This window comes from Erpetoichthys calabaricus, chromosome 7 (genome assembly GCF_900747795.2).
Source record: "Erpetoichthys calabaricus chromosome 7, fErpCal1.3, whole genome shotgun sequence".
In the NCBI taxonomy this organism is placed as follows: Eukaryota; Metazoa; Chordata; class Cladistia; order Polypteriformes; family Polypteridae; genus Erpetoichthys; species Erpetoichthys calabaricus.
Window position 1 is genome coordinate 132,521,476 of NC_041400.2, and position 18,542 is coordinate 132,540,017.

Sequence of the window (18,542 nt, forward strand, 5' to 3'; positions counted from 1 at the left end):
CTTCAATGGCTGAACACTATTAGAGCAATATATGCACTATTGTGTTCTAATTAAGTGCTATATTATTCTTTACTCAGCTAAAACACTAAGTTCTTTGTGCAACACTGTTCTGCTGTTGTACATGACAAACTGACTCAAAATTGAAAATGAAGCTACTCAATTTTAGGATATAGTTTATATAATGAATCACTGTTACACCTGACTGCATGGGCATAATAAAATATTTTCTCAAAGAAATAGTGCACTATCATTAAGACTGCTGTACTGTAGCTCTAAGTGTGAGAAGAGCAGTCACGCCCACCTTTCACAGTCAGAAGCACAACTCCTATAAAAGGAGGAAGCATTTTGGTATCCTTTGTATGTTAGAATATTGGAATACAAATTTATTCAAATTGCTCACTGCTGTGGAATAAATCACAGACATCAGATCCACACTCACGGAGCACCAATTCCAAACCCAATAAATTACTCATGAAGTAGGCATCTTCTTACCCAAAACCAGAATTCCATGGCATCTTCTTGAAATTACCTTTGGAAGACTTGCAGAATACCATGAGGTTACACCAATTACTACACTCGTACAAAACTCCGGAATCCAAAGTATGCTGACTGATATATTCTATTAAGCAGATTAGAAAATACAAGGATGGGGGTTTCTTAAAACATATATGATTTGCATACATAAATGAGGCCATTTGGCTTGGAGACCCAATTCACCCAAACAGTTGAGTAAAAGTACTGTCAGAATCTGTATCAAAATTCTCATTATTTGCATTGCTAAAACTAAAGTTAATAATGAATTAAATATCACCAGTCTTTCAACATTTTTTAAAAGTCCTTCCAGTATTGTTGCATGAACCTACAGAATACATTATTCATGTAGTGTATATACTTTATGACTTTCTGTATATTGTATTATTGCTATGTGACAAAGATACAAGAAGATCCACCTGTATCTGTTTTCATATATTGTATTGTAAACAACATATAAACAATTAGGGGCAGTTTGTACCAAAACCAGTTTTTACAAACTGTATAACTGTAGGTCAGTGATAGCTATAAGAAATGTCAAGCTATGCAATTTGTTTTGGGGGAAAAAAAAGTAAAATCAGTTTGAAATCAAACCAATCAACCCATGACAATGATTTTAATTAGGCACCTACTTCACTGCCAAAGACAATTGTCTTAGGTTAATAAATGATTCTAAATTGACCCAATGTGCCCTGCAACACAATGACACCCTACCCAAAGAACAGAGCCAGCTTACAAGATAAACACATTTCCGTGTAGGAAGCCAGCCTAATTAATGTTTTTATATTAGCTAGAGTCTACCCAGCATGTTCACTTTATGCTACAATATCAGCAGATCAATGTAATTTTTCTGCATGACTATATATAGAAGCTTTATAGAAACTAATCAAACATTTTTAATGTACTTCAGTTTAAGTAGGTATTTTCCAAAACACCTCCACCATGTATTATATAGTATTCTGGGAATTCCACACCAAATCACAAAAAACCTTTACTTCACTTCTTGCAAAGAACACAACACACTATATGAAGGAAGATGCGTCACAAGTGGGTTGCTGTGACATCCAATCAAAAAAAAAAAAAAAAAAAAAAAAAAAGCAGGTCCATTACTATTTTCTGAAGGGTAGCATATACTCACAATTATTACATTTCTAGACTTAAACTGAACTTTAGGGAAAAACCTTCCAGACTATTTTATATTAAAAAGTATCTTGATTCGCCAAATGGTATCTAGCATTCATATGCTTATAGTATATAAAAGTCACTGATACCACCTTCCCTATACCTAATTAAGATACCATTTAAAATATATAGCATAGGAAAATCTAATTTGTAATTTGATGTTAAATAGACAATTTTTACTCAAAGTCCTAAAATATTTACCTTAACTACATCTCCAACATGCCTTATCTATTTTTCATTAAACCCTTAAAGAAATTACAAAGAGTACAAACTGTTAGACAACAATGGTGTATATATAAATAATGAATGAGTTAGACTCGCTTGACTTCAACAAACATTTAATGCTTCCAGACAGTCAGCCTGCTAATATGGTACTGTAAGTGATATTTGAAATCATACTCTTACTAGACATGTCATTAACAAAATGCCATTTTCCCCAGCGATAGAGCACTACTGAAAATATTACAAGTTATAAAATTGTTACGGAGTTATTATTTATTAATAAGGGTGTTAAACAATTTTTTCAACGTAATGAAGATGACCAACACCCCTTTTTGGCAAAATATAACAAGAAGCAGGTAAAGCAGTTTCAGTTGACATTATAGGTTTATAGTCATCTTGGAAAACAATTCCTTGTTTATGTTTTTGCAACATTTTTCCTTAGCCTTAATTTTATTATACTTTGTTACACAAATTATATATACTACTGCATGCTCTATGGTCATAACACTGTAATTTTATAATTAAAATGCTGATTTTCCTGGGGATAGAAAAGAAAATTAAGAATAATGTACATTTTACAAAGAACCCTCATAACATGGGAAAGAAAATGAAAAAACACATTAATACAAAAAAAAGCCCCATGTGTAGATCTGTAATTTTGGCAACAGCTGCTCTAACATTAATATTTTTTCCTTTAACATGTATAAATAATCTTTAAAAATTTAAATTACAATTTAATGAGCACAGTTAATCATACTATTTATTGTGAATTACTATCATATTTTTTGTGATTGCAGTTGAAAATTTCACAATACAATCCCCCTCCTTTCTCTGTAAGTACTTTCATGGCATCTCTACCACGCAACATTTTGTCAATGCATTAATAAGACAATGTTACAGAAAAATACCACCTAATTTCAAATAATAATTTTCACTTATTAAAGTAGTATTTGAAATGCTTTTGCTGTAAATGAAAAAAATAATGAAAGAGGGAAAACTGACATCTAGAGGCAGTTTGTCAGTTTTATTGATTATCCAGATATATAGAATTATTCATACTGTATTACCAGTTCTGTTTATACAGATGAAAGGATGAAATGATATAGCTATGTATCACTTACAAAATATATGCTTGTATATTATAAATGCAGCCCCTTTCTCTCTTTTTTACAAAAGTGAGTCATGAAGAATGCTGAAATAGAGAATCCCGGGATATTATGAATTAAGCCTATCATTCACACTTCTGCATGGGAATGAACAGGTGTCTCATGCCATAAGCAAACAAGTGGCTGGTTATTCTGCATAAAGAAAAACTGATAATAATGCCAGCACCTATAGTCTTTTGATTTAATTAGTATTTCACGCAGCATAAACATATTTCAAAGAAACAGCCATGGTAAAATGTTAACAGCTTTCCACATATTTCTTTTCAACAATTCCAAAAGATATTAACACATTATCCATATATTAGATCCATATATAATGCATGCTTAATAAGTGTTAACTGCTCTTTTTGTGGTAAGGGTACAACACAATGAACAAACCATGCTGTAATATGATACCGCTCCCCTACATTATAGCATGCAGCAAAACATATCTGATTTTAAGTTATATTTTTAACAACAGTTCATTTTGAGAATGCACTGCATAAAAAAGGTATAATTTACCTTGCTTTGTTTCTGTTGCACAGTACAAAATTCAGAAGAGTTAGATACTTTCAAGGACTTTGAACGGTGAGCCTGCCGACGAACTGATTCATCCCTGGCATATTTGACTGAGCCAGTTGCTCGGACCCTCACCTTGCTTGTACCCTGGACACTGTTTACACCAATCATTTCCAAAATGAGATTCCAGTAGCTTTCCTCTATTTAAAGTAATCAGATGTAAAAACTTGAAATGTTATAATCTGTAAATTTTCTAAAATGCAGAAAGAAACATTCACTCCAAATGCAGTGGGTGACTGAGAAGCTGTCAGCTTCAAAGTCCGCTCCCTGCTTTAGCTAGCATCCTCTACTAGTGTTTTGATTCAGCCTGATTGTTCCAAGGCAGAGCACACGTCAGTGACTAGGAGTTAAAGAAAAATCACCCCCTCATATGCAGTGAGCCAATGGCATAGGGCCAGGCAGGCAATTCATTTATATTCCAAATAGCAACACTATTGCTCTTGCGATGCCGAACTGCAAGCTCATTAATGTCTGCAGCGAGATGCCACAAATAAAGGCTTTGAGTAGCCTGTCAGCCACTGTAAAGGAGGCAGAATTATCAAAGGGCAGGTGCTGATGGGCTCAAGAGTCTATCACAGGGTCTCTTGTCATGAATAAGAGCTGTTCATATGTCTGCTGTTTGTGTGGTTTCATACTAAGTACAGGCAAGCTCAATGTAATGAATTTTCTTTTTTGCTCTTATGTTAACTACATATTTTTCTCTTAATCCAGGAGAAATTTCTGCATTATGACACTATATGTTGTAGACTAACTGTAAATGTTCAATTTTTACCGATAATCTGTTACTTCTTAATATTATATAGTGATTAGGACTATACTAAGAACTAGGCACTGTAATTTGATGGATTTCACAAATATTTCTTTACAAACAGAAAACCTGGCTGCTAAGAAAGTGGCTACCAAATGTATTATGAAGTACTGCTAAACACAATAGTAAATATTCACAAGAAAAGGGAATTACAGTTGCTTATTTTAAATGGTGTTTGTCAATTATTAATGTCTTTTTAATTATACAGGTTGTTTACAGCTAAATTATCTTGCTAAATTAAGCAGTAACACATTATCTCTTAAAAAATGACATTTAATTAAATTAGTAAGTAAAATGTACACATTTAATTGCAATTATGTATTAACATGCAAAACATATTTCCTTTAAAAGTAAACAGTATTTGTAGAAAATATCCAGATTAGTTGGAGTAGGACAGAGTATTTTGGCTCAGCCCTGCATCATATAAATACACTAAACTCAAAAGCCTGGACACACCCACATACGTTCATGTTTTTGACAGAAATTGATAACTTTTTTTATCAAGATACCATTACATTTATTTAAAAAACACAGTCTATACATTACTAGTGTTTCAAATGGCTATTCCTAATTGAAATGACAAATTTTTAATTTATTATTCACATATGACTGGTCCATTAGCTTATCTTTGCTTATTTAAATACTAATGGGTTATTAGAGAAACCTTTATAATTGCATTAGCACCAGTGAATTTCCTGGTATTCTGTTCACTTGGATTACAAGGTACTGGCATTCCTGAAGTTCAGTTCTGGGATTAAAAATGGGCCAATTTTTTTTTTTGCAGAATGAAGGCAATTTCATGGGACAGATAGCTATGATACTGAAGATTTCCTGTGAAGGTATAAGAGGGCACACTGGATCTAAACAGGAGTGGAAAAGAAGGGGAAGGCCCAGATGCACTCCTGAATAAGAGGATAAGGACATCAGAGTGTGCAGTTTCAAAACAAACGCACTACAGGACTTCAGGTGACTTTTTCCCTGAACTTTACAAATGCCAGTACCTTGTAACTGAAGAGAAGAGAATAACAGATTTCAGTGGTGCTATTGCAAATACAAATGTTTCTCTAATAATCAGCATTTATATTTTATACATGACTAATTAAGGATAAGCTAAGGGAGCTCACTATTAGGACACTGAAGGAATAGCTGCTGAAAACAGGTGCTTTGAAGTCACATATTAATAATACAATTAAAATAATTCATTTCATGCAGTAGTAGCCAGTAGAAACCCTAGCAATGACTTGGTTATATTTTACATCAGAGTAATGGTAGCTTGATAAACTAAAGGTATAACTTTCTATCAAAAACATATACATTTCTCGGTTTCTCCAGACTTTTGGCTGGTAGTGTAAATATTTGGTACATCTCACCATTAGACAGATTTTTGACTTAAAACTTTCGTGCAAATAAAATCTTGTACATATGATGTCACATGGCACAACCTCCACAAGGTAAGTCCTCAGCAAAAGATGGCAATGTGCAAAAACCAAAATGGAAACCAAAATATTTAATTGAAACTGTCTTTAAATCAGGAAAATGTTACTTTTGAATTTCATGTCATTTAAAATATACATTTACAATAAAGGATCTTTCTTGTTTTTCATTTCATATAACTATGTTTTTGTCATCTTGTGAAGCACTTTTGAGCTACACTGCTAGTATGAAAATGTGCTATGTAAATAAATGTTGTTGGTGTTGAAAAGGAAAATTTATAAAGTATAGGAAAAATGAACAAAATCCAAAAACTATGCACCCAAAGGAAAAAACAAAATGATTGAGGATTAAATAAACACTTTCCAATGCTAACCACAACTTACTATTACATGCAATGTGTCTGATGGTAATAAACTTTAGTAATATGTTTGTTTTAAATGTTATCAAAGTGGCAAATATTTGGAAATTTACATATTTAATCATTTTAGCAGAAACAAAAATGTGGAAATCAATGACAAAAAAATATTAAATGATCTCAGAAATAAATCTCTACAGTCAGGTATGATGTCATAAGTTAAAGGAATACCCCACCCAAAAATATTTTTTTTAAATGACGCCTAAACCATGTGCTTTGTAGTGAAGGCTGAGAAATGTTTTTAATTGAATGCTTTTGTTCAGTCCAAGATAATAATGTCTATGACATAACAGAACAAACAGTAATGGTGACCAGTTCTGCCCAATGACAAACAATATGAAAACATCCATGGAAAAATGTTTCAAATTCTCACGTTAATCGTGTTTTGCAGGAAAGACGTTTTACCTGTTGATATTCAATGAAAATAAAATGGGAAATAACTTAATAAAATATTAGCAAAAAATGCACACATATTGTATATTTTGACCATATGAATGGACTAACAGACTTGTGGATTATTGAACCAGTTATGTGAGAATTTATAACAAATTTTCCATGTATTTTTCACATTGTTATTGAAATAAAATTGTCACTCATACTGTTCTATTATGCCAAAAACACTTTTCTCTTGTCCTGCAAGAAAACATGAGATTAAAGTTTTTCTTGGTCATACCTTAATTTAAATTTTTGCTTACCCCAAAATGCTTTAAAGTATTATGTTTGGGTGTAGTATTTCTTTAATAAAGCCACTCTGTACTATTAGATTTATATTATCATTAATGATCATTAATGTTTATATCTTGTTCAAAGATTTTTTAGAAATGTGTGAGTTGCCTTTTTAAACACTTTTAGCACCTGCTAACAAAAATTAAACTTTTAATGTGAACTTTAGAATATCCAGCTACCCATATAATAATGTTATTATTGTTGTTTATACAACAGCACAGTGGGCGGTGTTGCGGTCATATTTGGTATGTATGTAAAGTTGATCTCTAGCTGGACTGTGCAGAGTTTACAGGTTATCCCTGTGACCAAAAGACCCAAAGTTAGGCCAGCTACTAACTAAGTAAAATTGAGTGAGCGTGTGACTTGCATTGCACTAGGATCCTGTCCAGATTTGTTTCTGCCTTTTACTTTTACTTTTGGGATAGGTTTGGTCTATCCACATCTCTGTATCAGCAAAAACGTATATTTTGAAAATGAATGATTCATCATAATTATAGTAAACAACTGTATATCATCTTGTAAACTATATTGTACTATAATTTAATTGGCTTTTTAAAAACAATGTGGTGTGTAATGCATCAAGTGGTAAATGAAATAAAAGATAACTAGATATTTATTTTTAGTCAGACCTAGTAAAAGTAGATAAGAGTCCCAAAAACAAAACAGTACCACGAATATTACTGTCTTCTAGACAAAGAAAGGTTTGCAGTAGGCATTAGAATGATGCGAGTCAGTTACCAGATTTTGTTCTATGTGAGGAATGATGGTGACAATAGAGGTTTAAAAGTGATACTCACACCAGACTATAAATAGCATGCATGATCTGATGATATAAGCTACTGTTAGCTTTCTTACAGCTGTCTATCTTCTGACATAATACTGGACAAGTAAATATATAAAAAGCCGAACAAGTGTAACAGTTTAATATTTGTCAATTTGTGGAAATAATGTCGTATGTACTACTCTACACTTCAGTATATAAAACTGAAGGTTTGTGTGCTTGTATGTAATATATTAAAAATTTAAAAAAACAAAAAATGCATGTTTTGTTTTAACTGGATCAGGTTTCCAATTTTAGTGCATGATTATTGTGGCAATATGTTAGTTAACTCCTATTTTTGTTTTTTGCTTGGTTTGTTTAAAACGTTTAAACTTTTCTTTAAAAAACAAGTTATCATCTTGCAGTGTCTTCTTAATATGTTGATGAAATCATACACAAACTTGTGACAGTTTTAGCCCTGTACCTATTGAAGGATAGAAAAATGAATACTGAGTCTGAACCAGAACTGAGTCAATTACTCCAGGCCACAAAGCAAGGCCAGACAGAGTGACTGAAGAGGCCATCAGACGTAGTTTACATTGCCTTTTTTCATACTACTCATTTTCTCTCTCTCAAGATGTGTCATCACACCTGGAACATGGCCTAAAAATTTGGGCTGCATGGTGGGCTAGAATTTCAGCCCAAAAAGAGATAAAAAGTCAACTACTTAGAAGAGTGGAGTCCAGAATAATATGAAAATGCAGATAATTATACACTTATAAAAATCATAAAAAGCAAAAATACTTAGAAACTGATACATAAAATGTGAGATTCCAATTTTACTGAAAATCACTTGCTCTGGAATACCATTCACTTGACTTTCCATTTCCTCATCCTGGTGCAACACAAAATGGGAGCATATCAAGGGAAGAATTCCAGGTACTCCTATTGTAGGCTAACTATTTTCTATGAAGAACCAACAAAAGGATATGATCAAAGTGGTGCATACAATATCATTTATCTTGTCATTTAGAAAGCATTTGATTTGATAATATGCCACATGAGAAGTTGGGCATCAGGCTAATAGAAGTGGGAGTTCAGGGTGTGATGTGTGGAGGGGTGCAGAATTGGCTCAGACACAAGAAGCAGAGGGTTATGATTGTGAGGACATTAGGATTCAGGTCACTGAGACAAACACCAGACTCCTTTGGTACTGTGTCTCTTCAGAGAATCCTTGGATACCTCCTGTTTGACTTTGTGTCGAATGATCGGTTGCTCACTGAGTCCCGAATGAGGCACATTATCTGCATTGAGAGGGACCGTCAGTTACGGTACTAAGGCCATGTTGAGTGATTCTCTGACGGTGATCTGGTTCGCAGGATCCTCATTTTTGAGGACTTGAGTGCCTGAACTAGGCCAAGGGGATGCCCATGTAATGCCTGGCTGTGGCAGAGAGATGGTAATTTCCGGAGGGTGGGGCAGAAGGGGGGGTAGCTGATTTGCCAACCAGGATCCTAAGCTATTTCAATGTGTTCCCCAACCTGACCTGACATCAGGATTGGCTGATGTTAACTATTGTGTTGCACATGGGTCAGTGCTAGGCCAGCTGTTATTTTTAATATATATAAATAATTTGGATAGGAATATAAACAACAAGCTTGTTAAGTCTGCAAATGATACAAAGCTAGGTGGCTGGACAGATAATCTAGAATCCATTGAATCATTACAGAGGGACTTGGAGAGCATATAGACTTGTAGCAGATAAAACTTAATGCAAGTAAATGTAAAGAATTAGACATAGGAGTTTAAAATATTAGGTTTGAATGCACAATGTAAGGTCTGAAAATTGAAAGTACACCCCATGAGTAGGATTTAGGAGTCATGGGGGTCTCATTACTTTCAGACAGTGTTTAGAAGCCATTAAGAAGGCTAAGAGAATGTTAGGTTATATAGCAGGTTCTGCAGATACCAAGTCACTCTTTTCTTGGTAATGACAATGGTATTTAATTTGGAGGTCTCAATTTTTATCCAAGACTCTTATATTTAGCTGTGAACCTCTCCATTGCATGCCTGATGTCACCATCTGATAAGGCCATATGGATGTCATCATCCGCAAACTGCAGAGATGTAACACTTAGCTCCCCAAACTGAATATTCTAAAAGCTTTAGGTTCAATTTGATCGGCTCTTCATGGAAATCACGAACAGGAAAGGAGACAACACTTGCCCTTATTGGAGCCTATATACCCATTCATAATATATCCACTGACTTAATGTTAAGCATCAAAACACAACTCTTACTATGTAAATGTAGAGAGGAAACAACACAAACACTTTTTGTAACTTCCACAAAATGTTATAAGGCATGACATCATAAGCTAATTCAAAGTTTATAAAACATATGTTGTCAGAATTGACAGACTTCTTTGAACTGTCATATTGCTGCGCAATGAAAAAAGCAGAGCTGGTCCACTCTCTCATGAACAAAGAAAAGAAATGAAAATAGTTTTTTTCTGAATCTCAGGTTTAATCATGGCAATCTCAACACTTGAATCCAACATAGACTTACTGAGTGAGGCAGAATTTTGTGATACCTGGATAACTGGAATTTAGCTGACTGTTATTTTAAAAAATGTGGATGACCACCACCACAGTCTGACAATCTTAAGGCCAAACAACACAACCAAAACACCTCAGTACATGGCTAATGTTTTCAGGACTTCTACCAAATGGACAGCCTTAATCACTGCAGTAACCTCATCCACAAAACGGAATCAATTCCAGATGATGTACCCCCTCCCCACTTTTAGAAGTTGCAGTATTGGATACACTAGGTGTGGGAAACATACAAGCTTTTTTAGATTATTTCCACCAAAATGTTTGTATGTTTTTTCCAGGTGTTAATAGTATGCTAATATTTGATATTAAGGTGTAAAAAATAATTATAAATAAATGTTACCACGTTATTTTAAAGAAGGGTTTGTAGGCAAAAGCTTGTCTATCTGGTCCAAAGTGTCAGAAAAACAGTGCAGACAGTGCACTGCAGCTTGCTCCATATGGGGATGCATATCCGTAGACCATTCAGAGTGTCCATGTTGATGCTATATACCGTTTGCGTGTATGATATACAGCGTCATGAAAATGCATTTGTCCTCCTCTTCCTGTTGTCTTCTGTTTTTGCTTATTTCATAAATTTAATTATTTCTGATCTCCAAGCAAATTTAGTACAATACAAAAGACAACCTAAGTGAACACAATAGTTTTAAATGATCATTTGATTTATAGAAGGAAAAAAATCTCACCAACACCTATATTACCTATGTGAAAAAGTAATTGCCTCTTTAGTCACTCAATCGACCAAATTCAAATGAGAACTGGTTAAATCAGATTAAGCACACCCAAGCTTGATTGCTGCCAGCTCTATTGAATCTAAACATCACTTAAATAGAACCTTAAAAGGAAACATACTATGCCTTGAACAAAAGAAATTCCAGAAGACCCGAGAAAGTAAGTTACTAAAATAGATCAGTCAGGAAAGGTTTACAAAGCAATGTCTAAAACCTTGAGATTCCATTGGGAGAGCCAATCACTCCTAATGGAGAAAACTTGGAACAGTGGTAAAATTGCTCAGGATTGGCCATCTTAGCAAAATTACTCAAGAATGCATAGAAAACTCATCCAAGAAGATACAGAAGAGCCCGGAAGAACATCTAATGAACCACAGGCATCTTTCGTATCTCAGTTAATGTCAGTGCTCAAGATCCCGCCATTAGGATGACACTGAGCAAAAATGGTATCCATGGAAGAGCTGCAAGGTGAAAATCACTGCTAAACAAAAGGGACATAAAGGTTTGGCTATCATTTGCCAAATAACACTTTACACAAAAGGAATACCACACTCACAGACTAAACACTGTGGTGGTAGTTTGATGGTGTGGGGAGGCCTTGCTGTGAAATCTCTATAGAGGTGTGCTCCTTTCTTATATTAAAATTAGTTTTTTTGTTTTTCAACCAACAATAATAAAATACTTAGTTTTTTTCTTCTACTTATATAAGATATAATATGATATAAAAATAATGTGTCGTTGGAAAAAGTATTTGACCAGATGGTAGTGAAAGGATGACTGACAACTTGCCTGTAGTCATTCTATGCTTGGTACTGTACAGTAAACTCTGCACTGTTATTCAGATACAGAAGTTTAAAATTAACGTTTTGAAACTGCAGAATAACTATTCCAGCTTGCCTTGTTCTGGGAACATGTGAGAATTTGGCCAAACATACAACTAAAATAGGTAGGCTGGTTCGCAGGTGCCAGGAGAATGATGCATCCATTTTTTAAATCCACCATCTGGAAATTGTTTACCTAAAGGAATAACAGTGATTGCAAGCTGACCTTGCCTACTAATCCACCTACTAGTCTCCAAATATAACGGAAATTTCAGTCTAGTCCTCTTCTGTCTCCAGACTGATGGGAACATTGTTTCGCTAAACTTTCCTAACATACCATGGGATACCTGCTTTGCCACAAAAAGCAATATATGGTACACATATGGTACTTTTATTATGGCTGGACCGATTACTATGACTGAACCTTCTGACTGTACCTATGAAAGCAGCTTAGCTTGTTCCTAAATATACTTGTACTACCAAGTACTAAACCTAAAAGATAATTACAATTAGCACTGTTTTAAAACAGCACTAAGTTCAGCATATTCACAAAGTAATTAAAAAAAAAAAGAAAAAGGAACTAGTAAAAAAAAAAAAAAGGAGGGGGGAAATGCCAATAGATAAGAAGACCATTGGAGGATCACAAAACAGCAATGCAAGAACACTTAGATTAGTGGCAGAATTTGACAGAATTAAAAAAAGAAGATTCAGAGCAATGACTAGGAAAATGCCTACCAATCTTCTGAGTTCTAGAAGATTGAAGGTGCTGATTAGAGTGGATATCTAACTATCGTTTTAAGAAACAGATGACAAGAGCTAATTCCGTGACATCAAGATCGGTCTATGCACATCCATTAACTGAAATGAATAAATAAAAGAAAAACAACTGCTGTTGGGTCAGCTACTGTCAACATATAAAATAAAATGAAAGAGGAAAGAAAACAAATCCATAAAGCTAAAAACACAGGTTGTATGAAGTCTCTTCTAAGCCAAAAGCCAGATAAAAAGCTATTTTGCTTCAATTGGTAATAGCAAATTAATTTTTGAGAGCCTGCCACCCACCCATCCCCATTATCGAGTGATGCTGATTTGTAGCTCTGTTATGACTGAAAGGCACAGAAGATAAAAAGAATACCTGCCCAGGACAATAGTCCAGTGTAAAACATATTAACGTATACCAGGACGATTCTGAGCTGAGAATTAAACTAACTCACAAGTTTTAGGATATAGAATGAATGTGGAATGCCTACAGAAAACCATAAAGTAAAACAAGTGGAAGAATGTGTATGGTCCATAACCAGAGGAACAACCAACACCAAGTCCTTGACGCTGCAAAAAGCAATGCTGACCACTATACCACCATGACATCCTAGGCAAACAACAACTATAACTGACCTACTGTTTACCAAAGAACAAATTTGCAGTGGTTTGGCCCAGTAATGCATAATTTTCAGTAATACTATAGATCAGCAGACAGTGATATCAATGTAATAAGAAAGTCACCTCTATATAACCCATCCATCCATCCATTTTCCAACCCGCTGAATCTGAACACAGGGTCACGGGGGTCTGCTGGAGCCAATCCAAACCAACACAGAGCACAAGGCAGGAGCCAATCCTGGGCAGGGTGCCAACCCACCGCAGCCTCTATATAACCCCCAAAAAATAATTCATATACAGTAGGACTCTCTTTAAATGAACAATAAAGATGTTGTAACTTCCATCACTGTTTAATGTGTATTCTAAATAATCATGAAATTGGCCCTGTTGCAAATGGAACACAACAATGTCAAACGGAACAAGTAATATCAGTTTCATTAATTTCATGACAGATCTAATATTTCCCGCCAACATTCGCAAGCCAAGTTTGTATGTAAGTTGGAACCTGCATTGAAAAAAATGTTTGTTGAAAGAATACTGTACTCAAAAATGACATTTTTATATGTTATTTAACCAATGTACTTTGCAGTGGTGGACAAGAAAAATTTTGACATACATAAGCTAATAGTGACTAGTAATCTATAACAGCAAATGATGTAAAAAATGTTCAGGGTTAAAAAGAGAGAAAAATCTTGTTTAAGTAATGTCACATAATCCACGTGTCCTTTATTCATTTGCATGCTAAAATAAAGTTAGCATCTAACTTCCAATATCCGAAACAGTGAAATGAAGCGTCATTGGAGTCACTTTTGGAATTTAGGACAATACTTTTGACCAACAAATGAAGGGGAGAGAAGGGCATCATCAACACCCTCCACAGGGCAGAGTTGAAGATAACACAATCCACCATTCCAAGAAGAATTCTAGAGCAGAAATATAGAAGCCATACCATGAACTATTCATCCATAGTAAGAATTAGAAAGCCAGACTGGAATTTGCAAATAAGCACAGAGATGAGCCACAAAAGGTTTTCAACAAAGTTATATGGACTAATGAGACCAAGATTAACCTCGACCAAAGTGACGGAAAAGCCAAAGTGTTTTAGGAAGACATATGGGCTCATCTGTCAAGCACGGTGGAGGTAGTGTCATGTCTTCAGCTTGCATGGCTGCTTCTGCAACAGGCTCACTAAACTTTATTGATGATGCAACTCATTATTGTAGCAGCAGAATGAATTCAGAATTCTACAGAAACATGTTGACTGCCAATTTACAGAGAAAAGCATCCAAACTAGTTGGGAAGGACTTCATCATGCTGCAAGACAATGATCCCAAACTCCCTGTCAAGTCAACAAAATACTTTGTCAGAAGGGAAAAACAGAAAGATTTAAGACCAGCTAAGTCAATCTCAAGACCTTAACCCAACTAAGCATTCCTTTCACATCCTTAAGAGAAGACTAAAGGTCATTGGGTGTTAAGGGGGAGGGGGGAGTGGGGAAACAAAACTAACAGGAACTGAAAGAGGCTAGCCAAAACATATTGTGGTCTCCTACAAATTGTGTTATGTTCTATGTTGCTTAACACATCGAGATGTCATTACCAGGAAATAAAAGCTGAAATTCTGAACTCTCACCTAATAAAAAGCAACGCTAATTATTTGGTCTTACCGTTCTAATACTTTTGGAGGGGTTGAGGGTGCATGTGTGCGTGTAGATATATATACACAGTCATATGAAAACGTTTGGGAACCCCTCTTATTCTTTGGATTTTTGTTGATCATTGGCTGAGCTTTCAAAGTAGCAACTTCCTTTTAATATACTGTATGACATGCTTTATGGAAACAGTAGTATTTCAGCAGTGACATTAAGTTTATTGGATTAACAGAAAATATGCAATATGCATCATAACAAAATTAGACAGGTGCATAAATTTGGGCACCCCAACAGAGATATTACATCAATACTTAATTGAGCCTCCTTTTGCAAATATAACAGCCTCTAGATGCCTCCTATAGCCTTTGACGAGTGTTTAGATTCTGGATGGAGGTACTTTTGACCATTCTTCCATACAAAATCTCTCCAGTTCAGTTAAATTTGATGGCTGCTGAGCATGGACAGCCTGCTTCAAATCATCCCATAGATTTTCGATGATATTCAAGTCAGGGGACTGTGACGGCCATTCCAGAACATTGTACTTCTCCCTCTGCATGAATGCCTTTGTAGATTTCGAACTGTGTTTTGGGTCATTGTCTTGTTGGAATATCCAACCCCTATGTAACTTCAACTTTGTGACTGATGCTTGAACATTATCCTGAAGAATTTGTTGATATTGGGTTGAATTCATCTGACCCTCAACTTTAACAAGTGCCCCAGTCCCTGAACTAGCCACACAGCCCCACAACATGATGGAACCTCCACCAAATTTGACAGTAGATAGCATGTGTTTTTCTTGTAATGCGGTGTTCTTCTTCTGCCATGCAAAGCGCTTTTTGTTATGACCAAATAAGTCAATTTTTGTCTCATCAGTCCAAAGCACTTTGATCCAAAGTGAATCTGGCTTGTCTAAATGAGCATTTGCATACAACAAGAGATTCTGTTTGTGGCGTAAGTGCAGAAAGGGCTTCTTTCTCATCACCCTGCCATGTAGATGTTCTTTGTGCAAATTGTACTGAATTGTAGAACGCTGTACAGATACACCATCTGCATCAAGATGTTCTTGCAGGTCTTTGGAGGTGATCTGTGGGTTGTCTGTAACCATTCTCATAATCCTGCGCAGATGCTGCTCCTGTATTTTTCTTGGCCTGCCAGACCTGGGTTTAACAGCAATTGTGCCTGTGGCCTTCCATTTCCTGATTACATTCCTTACAGTTGAAACTGACAGTTTAAACCTCTGAGATAGTTTTTTGTAGCCTTCCCTTAAACCATGATACTGAACGATCTTTTTTTTCAGATCTTTTGAGAGTTGCTTTGAGGATCCCATGCTGTCACTTTTCAGAGGAAAGTCAAAGGGAAGCACAACTTGCAATTGACCACCTTAAATACCTTTTCTCATGATTGGACACACCTGTCTATGAAGTTCAAGGCTTAATGAGCTAATCCAACCAATTTGGTGTTGCAAGTATTCAGTATTGAGCAGTTACATGCATTCAAATCAGTAAAATTACAAGGGGACCCAAATTTTTGCACAGCCAGTTTTTCACATTTGATTTAATTTCACACAACTAAATACTGCTTCACTAAAAATCTTTGTTTGGGAAACACCCCAGTACTCAGATGTTCCTAGGAAATGAAAGACATACCACTGTTATTTTTTTTTTTTGTTGATTGTTGAAAGTAGAGTAAATTATTATGCAGGCTGAGAGGGGTTCCCAAACTTTTTCATATGACTGTATATATACACAAACACATATTTACTATTTATACACACACACATACATGCTGGTCAGCCACAACATTAAAACCACTGACAGGTAAATTGAATAACATTGATTATCTCGTTACAATGGCACATGTCAAGAGATGGGATATACTGGGCAGAAAGTGGACAGTCAGTTCTTGAAGGAGATGTGCTAGAATAAAAAAAATGGGCAAGCATTAGGATCTGAGTGAGCCTGACAATGACCAAATTGTAATGGCTAGACAACTTGTTACAGAATCTCCAAAATGGCATGTCTTATGGGGTATTCCTGGTATGCGGCGGTTAGTATCTGCCAAAAGTGTTTCAAGGACAGACAACCTGTTAACCAGCAACTGGACATGAGTGCCCAAGATTCACGGATGAGATTGTAGGCAAAAGCTTGCCTATCTGGTCCAAGGTGTCAGAACACACAGTGCAGACAGTGCAATGCAGATTGCTCCATTTGGGGCTGCATAACCGTAAACCATTCAGAGTATCCATGTCGATGCTATATACTGTTTGTGTGTATGATATACTGTTTCATGAAAATGCATTTGTCCTCCTCTTCCTGATGTCTTCTGTTTTTGCTTATTTCATAAAATTTAATTGTTTCTGATCTCCAAGCAAATTTAGTACAATACAAAAGACAACCTAAGTAAACACAATAATTTTTAAATGATCATTTGATTTATACAAGGAAAAATCTCACCAACACCTATATTACCTATGTGAAAAAGTAATTGCCTCTTTAGTCACTCAATCAACCAATGAACCAAATTTAAATGAGAACTGGTTAAATCAGACTAACCACATCCAAGCTTGATTGCTGCCAGCTCTATTGAATCTAAACATCACTTAAATAGAACCTTAAAAAGAAACATACTATGCCTTGAACAAAAGAAATTCCAGAAGACCTGAGAAAGAAACTTACTAAAAGAAATCAGTCAGGAAAGATTTGCAAAGCAATGTTTAAAACCCTGGCACTTCATTGGGAGAGCCAATCACTCCTAATGGAGAAGTCCTGGAACAGTGGTAAAATTGCTCAGGATTGGCCATCTTAGCAAAATTACTCCAAGAATGCATAGAAAACTCATCCAAGAAGATACAGAAGAGCCTGGACGAACATCTAACAAACCACGGGCATCTTTCTTAGCTCAGTTAATGTCTGTGTTCAAGATTTCTCCATTAGGAAGACACTGAGCAAAAATGGTATCCATGGAAAAGCTGCACTGCTAAACAAGATAGACATAAAGGTTTGGCTATCATTTGCCAAATAACACTTTACACAAAAGGAATACCACACCCACAGACTAAACACTGTGGTGGTAGTTTGATGGTGTGGGGAGGCCTTGCTGCGAACTCTCTACAGAGGTGTGCTCCTTTCTTATAGCTCCCTCTGGCAGTACTCACACACCCCGACAGGGTTGTTCTCCAAGACTACATGTCCCAAGGTTACCTGTGGGAATATCAATGGGAGCTCTGCATCACAGAAGCTGCCACCAAGTGGCAAAACTAAAACTAAGCACATCCACTTACATACATTTTCCTTTCAAGAGTCCCCCCCCACCCCATGCTGAATACATTTCTTTGCTCAAGCATGCATTATAAAGTAGTAATGAGATCTTATCTTGAGTGCAGTGTGCATTTCTGATGTCCACACAAAAAAGGCAAATAGAGTAAACTAGATGTCAATGTCAATTTATTTATATAGCACATTTAAAACAACATAGTAATGCTGTGGCCAAAGTGCTTTACAATAATAGAATAAAAGAAAAACATAAACAAATTAACATAAAAC

The 18,542-nt window shown here is 35.5% G+C and overlaps 1 protein-coding gene across 9 annotated transcripts in view; it reads right to left on the minus strand.

Annotated features, from left to right (window-relative positions):
* The window catches only part of psd3l (pleckstrin and Sec7 domain containing 3, like), a 649,947-nt gene that overhangs the window by 120,322 nt on the left and 511,083 nt on the right, over positions 1-18,542 (minus strand). The window contains exon 1 of one of the 9 annotated variants that reach the window (XM_051929577.1): positions 3,603-3,963. The exons of the other annotated variants lie outside the window; for them this stretch is intronic. Coding sequence (XP_051785537.1) covers positions 3,603-3,770 — 168 coding nt within the window. The 5' untranslated portion in view covers positions 3,771-3,963. Of the gene's footprint in view, positions 1-3,602; positions 3,964-18,542 lie in introns of those variants that run through there. 9 annotated transcript variants of the gene reach the window in all.